Source organism: Phoca vitulina, unplaced genomic scaffold (genome assembly GCF_004348235.1).
Source record: "Phoca vitulina isolate PV1807 unplaced genomic scaffold, GSC_HSeal_1.0 scaffold12, whole genome shotgun sequence".
Taxonomy (NCBI): Eukaryota; Metazoa; Chordata; class Mammalia; order Carnivora; family Phocidae; genus Phoca; species Phoca vitulina.
The window spans coordinates 49081311-49088034 of NW_022589715.1; the positions used below are offsets into that span (position 1 = coordinate 49081311).

Sequence of the window (6724 nt, forward strand, 5' to 3'; positions counted from 1 at the left end):
GAGCTGGGCAGTCTCTGACCCTGGTTCACTGCGCCTCTCTCCTGGCACTCCTCCCAGGCAAGCCCTCCTATAAGCCACAGGCTGTGTGTTCTGCCCACTGCCAAGTTAGCACACACGCTCTGGGTAAAGGTGCATCAGATAATGGCATCCATGGCCAAACCCCAGTCCCGCTGCTGGGAAGGTCTGCGGAGGGACTGCAGGGCCTGGTGAGAAGCCCGCGGGGGAGTGTGCTGCTGGCTCCTCTCCTGAGGCCCCTCCAGGGAGAGTCCAGCACCCCAAAATTCGCCTGTGTCTGCTGTCTCTTAGCCATGAGTGAATTCCCATCTTTGACCCCTGTGGGGTCCTTGGGGATCCAAGTAAACAGAGGCCCCCAGAGCTCCCCAGAGGAGGTTCCTGCAGCTGCTTCAAAGCCTCGACACAGCCTGGGCATTCTCCATGTCTCCTACAGTATCAGGTAAGGCCATACCTCTTTTGCCTACTGGGAACTTGGAGCTGGGCTTTGTTTGAGTTGTGGTCATGATCCGAGGTGAGTGGGTCTCTGCTGGCTTTCCTTGCTAATGAGGGCCATATGTGGAGGCTTTGGGCTCCCTCCTTAGTGGATCAAGGTGGAGAGAGGAGAGGAGAAGGGCTGCCAGTGGTAGATGAGGAGCAGTGGCGAATGGCCCCCCTTTTGCCCATGGGAAGACTTGGAAGCTATGATAGGTAGCTGTGCTCTGCTTTGTGCCCCTTGATCCCTTCCTGTTGTGTCCCCCTTGCGTACAGCCTGCACCATGGGGATGGAGAGGGCTTGGGGCAACACAAAGTGTAATGAAGCCTGGTGAAGGAATGCAGGATCAACTGAAGGAATAAACAGTGTCCTGTTTATCTCCCACACAACCAAAGAGAGCTGGCATTCAGAGCAGCTCCTGGGCAGGGGCTTTACAGAGATGATCTTTCTCGGTCACTACCTGCCAGTGTCTACAGAGAAGGACACTGAGCCTCAAGCATATTTAGGAACCTGTCCAGAGACAACTGGGATCAGTGCTGGGGGACAAGGGTCTGGTCCCTTCTGGAACACCGCACTCCCTTTCCTTTAAAGCCACCAAGCTGGGCCCTGGTGGGACTTCACATCTTGCCGGCAGCAGTGGGACAGGCAGATCCTCAAAGATGTCTCCTTGTACATCAAGAGCGGGCAGATCATGTGCATCTTAGGGAGCTCAGGTAAGCTTGGGAAGGAGTACTTTAAATTTACATTCTCAATGAGCATTCAGAAAAGGCTTTGGCTTGCTTTGAACATTGAGGAAATAGGTTTAAGTTGTAGCAAGAAAGCTACAAGCTTGATGTTAGAATGAAATCGAATGACATGTCTTACTGAATGGAATCTGGTACTAATGTGAAGCCTTCAGAGAGATCCTTAGAAAAGAAGAAAGTCCTGCCTAACATGTCAGTTAATTCCTATTTCAAAGTATGGAAAGTACTGAGCATGGTGCCTGGCATGTAGGGTTGCTCAGTAAACACAATTCCCCTGATCTGTACCCTGCCAAGAGGCAGGACAAGGAATTAAGTAAGCACAAGGGTGCATGCTCATTTAGTCCCATATTCATTATTAAAAAAAATTATGTATTTCAAATAGGCAAGAATAGCAAATAATATTAAGAATATTTACATATTAATATCTGGTTTTATCAAATCTTTTGACAAATTTTTTTATTTAAATTCAACTTAGGGGTGCCTGGGTGGCTCGGTCAGTTAAGAGTCTGCCTTCAGCTTGGGTCATGATCCCAGGGTCCTGGGATTGAGCCCTGCATCGGGCTCCCTGCTCAGCAGAGAGCCTGCTTCTCCCTCTGCCCCTCACCCCGCTTGTGCTCGCTCTCTCTCTTGCTCACTCTCTCTTAAATAAATAAAAAATCTTTAAAAAAAAAAATTCAACTTAGTTAACATACCCTGTAAGGCTTTGTCAAATCTTAACATTATACCATATTTGCTTCAGATCCTTTTGTTTTTAAGGAATTAAGTATTGCAGACTCCACTGAGGCCGTCTGTGCGCCCATTTCCCACCTTCTCCTCCTCTTTCCTGGGATATCTACACTTGAGGCTGAATCACGGTTTGTCTTTGTGTCCCTGCATCAGCCAGTCATTGTCCTGGGAAGGTCTAGCCTCCAGAGAGGCAGCCTCTTATGTCTGAGGGCAATGCCCCGTGGGGACCGCAGCTGTGAGTCCTCGGCAGCTGGAGGATAGGTGCATTGAGTCTGACGAGGGGCTCTGTGTGGACACCACAGGGTCCGCTACACTAGGTTATCTTACACAATTTAAGGATGAAAGATTCTGACAGATTGGCTTCAGAGGAGCGTCCTGGTTGAGTCCTTGCTTGCACTGACATTGTTGACATTTATGGGCACTACACGCTTGCGTTACTCTCTTGAATAGCAACGGGTAACGCAAGTCTGTGACAAAAGTCAAGCACGGACAGCCTCGTTTGATCTGGGGAGTTGAAATCCATAGCCATTCCCCTGCTACAGCAGGTGAAAACTGGGTAACAATAGTAGCATTAAGATTAAATGAGAAGGAATTCATTGACTAAAACTGTTATATTTTGCTGAGATTTCCTGTCTGTTCCTATTTCCAATTTTTAACCTTTTTTTTTTTTAAGATTTTATTTGGTGGGGGAGGGGCAGAAGGAGAGACTCTCAAGCAGACTTCCCTCTGAGCTTAGAGCCCAACATGGGCTTCAATCTCATGACCCTGAGATCGTGACCTGAGCCAAAACCACAAGTTGGACATTTAACCGACTGAGCCACCCAGGTGCCCCAAACCATTTCTAATATCCAGGGCCATTCTAATTTTCCTTTTGATAATTATATTTTTCTTTAAGAAGAGGAAAAGCTGAGTTCTTCCTATAACTTGTTGTTTGTTGCCTGCCTTCTGTAGGATTAGGGTGGTTATATTGCACACAATAAAGAATGAACTCATCTCAGAAAGGTGTCCCACAAGCCAGTGTGACGCTTCATGCACATCTCAGGACAGTGGGTGGGAGGCCTTGATCTGGGAGCTCATGGGCTGGTTTCCGATGATACCTAATCATGGCTTTATGACAACATCTCTCATTTTATATACTGACCATGGATTCACAGTAGACTGCAAGTTCCCCAGGGGTGGGAGCTTTATCTGTGGTTTTTTTTTTTTTTCCTGCTGTAGTCTCAACAGCTAGAACAGGGCCGGCCACATAGTAGGTACTTAGTAAATATTTGTTGAATCACTGAGTAAACAAATCAATTCTATGAATTACTGCTAGTGTTTCACAAAACGATGACTTCATCTAACACAGGACTGTTTCTGAAATCGTTATCACTGAGGCAAAAGAAGACTTAGATGTTTAAAGTCTCATGACAAAATGGTATAATGCAAGTCTGCCTAGGGTCACCCAACACTCCAGGGGAGAGTAACTATATTTAACTCAATATTTGCTGTCAATTGGGACCTAGACTCTGGGCTGCTTTCTCCCTTGCAGAGGCCTATTTAGTTAAAATTTCTGTCCTTTTAGGGAAGATAACCCCAAAGGTCATGGTTTTATTGCCCGGTAGGGCATTAACCTTTTTTCTTTTTTCTTTTTTTATTGCAGTAAAATACACATCAAACTTACCATCTTAACCATTTTTAAGTGTACAGTTCAGTAGTAATAAATACATTCACGTTGTTGTACAACCCTCTCCACCATCCATCCCCCTAGCTCTTCATCTTGTAAAACTGAAACTCTACACTGATTAAGCAATAACGCCCCAATCCCCTTGCCCCCAGCCCCACCATTATACTTTCTGTCTCTATGATTTTGACTACTCTAACTACCTCACATAAGTGGAATCATATTTTATTTGTCTTTTTTGTGGCTGGCTTATTTCACTTACCATAACGTCCTCAAGTTTCATCCATGTTGTAGCCTGTGTCACACTTTCCCTTTTAAAGCTGAATGATATTCCACTGATATATATACCATATTTGCTTATCTATTCACCCATTAATGGACACCTGAGTTGCTTCCACATTTTAGCTATTGTGAATAATGAAATGAAGATGGGTGGACAAATATCTGTTTGAAACCTTGTTTTCAATTCTTTAGGGTATTTACGAAGAAGTGAAATTGCTAGGTCATATGGTAATTCTGTTTTTAAGTTTTTGAGGAACCCCTGTACTGTTTTTCACAGTGGCTATACCATTTTATATTCCCACCCATAGTGCACAAGGATTCCAATTTCTCCACATCCTCGCCACTTGTTATTTTCCAATTTTTTGATAGTAGCAATCCTAAAGGGTGCAAGGTATTATCTCATTGCAGTTTTATCTCTCTCTTTTTTTAAAGATGTTATTTATATTTGAGAAAGAGAGTACACACGCATGAGAGGGGTGGGCAGAGGGCGAAGCAGACTCCCTGCTATGAGCAGGGAGCCCGATGTAGGGCTCCATCCCAGGACCCTGGAATCATGAACTGAGCCGAAGGCAGACGCTTAACCAACTGAGCCACCCAGGTACCCTCATTCCAGTTTTAATTTGCAGTTCCCTAAGGCTTAGTGATGGTGATTTATGTGCTTATTGGCTATTCATATATCTTCTTTGGAGAAATGTTTAAGTCCTTTGCCCAATCTTGAATTGAGTTCATTGGTTTTTTGTTGTTGAATTTTAGAAGCTCTCTATATATTCTGGATATTAATCCGTTATCAGATATGTGATTTGCAAATATTTCCGCATCCTGTGGGTTGCCTTTTTACACTGGGGATAGTGTCTTTTTTAAAAAAGTTTATTTAAGTAATCTCTACACCCAGTGTGGGGCTCAAACTCATGACCCCAAGATCAGGAGTCACACGCTCCTCCAACTGAGCCAGCCAGGCATCCCTGGGGATAGTTTCTTTTGAGGCACAAAATTTTAAAACTTTCAATTTGTCTATTTTTTCTCTTGTTACCTGTATCTTTGGTGTCATGTTCTAGGGCTTTAACTATTTTTATGTCTAATTTTGCATCTTATTCTGACCTTTTATTTTCCACTGATTATACATATTAGTTTCTTGTGTCCCTTTTTTCCTTGTATTCTTTTTTTGAATGAACTTTTTTACTCTGCTAGTCCTTTCATTAATGAGTTAATAGATACTTGAAATATCTTACAAAAAGAAACTATCAGCCATCCATTTCTTTTCTTTTTTTTTTTTAAGATTTTAGAGCGCGAGAGAGGGCGCATGGTGGAGAGGGGCAGAGGAGCAGAAGAAGAGGGACAAGCAGACTCTGCGCTGATCATGAGCCCGACGCACAGCTTGATCTCACAACCGTGAGATCATGACCTGAGCTGAAATCAAGAGTCGGACACTTGACCGACTGAGCCACCCAGGCGCCCTCAGCCATCCATTTCTATGTAAAAAGTATCCCAGAACTAAGTGGCTTAAAACAATAAAAATTATTATTCTCTCTCAGGGTTTCTATGAGTCAGAAATTTGGAAGTGACTTTGTTGGGTAGTTCTGTCGGGGGTTCTCATGAGGTTGTAGTCCGAAGTCTGCTGGGCTGCAGTCATCTGAAGGCTTGAGCAGGGCTAGAAAATCTTCCAGGGTGGCTCCTTTGCATGCTGGCTAGCAGGTTGGTGCTCGCTGTTGCTCAGTGAGAACGTGTCACATGAGAAGCAGAAGGCCCAAGAGAGAACCCTGAATGTCACCCAGAGGAGGCTGGGAAGGAGCAGCCAGACGAGCAGGATTAAACCAAGAGGATGAAGTAGCATCAAAGCCAGGGGACAGAGATTTACAGAGAAAGGCAAGCAATAGTATAAATGCCACTGAGAGGTCAGCACACAGGAAGGTGCCCACCAGATACGGCAACAAGGAAGCAAACTTGATGACTTCAGGGAGGTCAGTTTTGATGTGATGCGATCCAGGCTCCAGGATATTTGTAGCTTTTGTCAGAGTGGAGATTGGATCCCAGAGACAGAAGGCAAGGTTAGAACCATGTAAAAGGCCTAGGATCATGACTGGGAAATTTCAGAACATGTTTTGAAAGACAACTCAAATGATGTCACCTTTCATTCCCCGCCCCCCCATTTCGTTTCTTTACAGTCCCTCTCCTCCCTTCCCACCCTGACCTCTACTGAAGATGCCAGAGCTAACTCTGAGCTTGGTCAGCCATGGGTTAGATGATAAGACAACTGCTATAGGAGCTTGGCTTATTCATCTTTGTACCCCTCATGGCAACAGGCAGTTTCTTTATAATACTTGACCAAAAGATCTTCTCTTTGGTTTTGCACAAGTCATCATATCCTTGGTAGAATTCTCTTGCTATCTTTTCAGACAGTTCAGAACCTTCTGCCTATTTCCTCTGTTAATCTAACTTCTTAGGAGCCTGGTGATGCTGGTTCCTGTCTCCATTGACTCTCTGGGCTCATGTAGGTTTATGTCCACTATGAGCAGAAGGGGCTGGCTGGTGCTTTATCCTAATGGTATCACCTAACTTCTAACCAGAGAAAAACCAAACCAGGGAAAAGCTCTTAGCAACAACCAGCTGGGTCATGCCCAAGGCTCTCAGTGCAGGCTGAGGCCAACTTGATTTTACTAAAGGACTTGCGAGGGGCGCCTGGGTGGCTCAGTTGGTTAAGCGACTGCCTTCGGCTCAGGTCATGATCCTAGAGTCCTGGGATCGAGTCCCGCATCGCTTCTCCCTCTGACCCTCCCCCTCTCATGTGCGCTCTCTCTCTCTCTCTCTCTCTCTCAAATAAATAAA

The 6724-nt window shown here is 44.9% G+C and overlaps 1 protein-coding gene across 1 annotated transcript in view; it reads left to right on the top strand.

Moving 5' to 3' along the window:
* The first annotated feature begins 176 nt into the window (after positions 1 to 176).
* The window catches only part of ABCG5 (ATP binding cassette subfamily G member 5), a 26434-nt gene continuing 19886 nt past the window's right edge, over positions 177 to 6724 (top strand). The window contains exons 1-2 of the mRNA XM_032411078.1: positions 177 to 454; positions 1079 to 1200. Of these exons, the coding sequence (XP_032266969.1) occupies positions 309 to 454; positions 1079 to 1200 (268 nt within the window). The 5' untranslated portion in view covers positions 177 to 308. The remainder of the gene's footprint in view (positions 455 to 1078; positions 1201 to 6724) is intronic.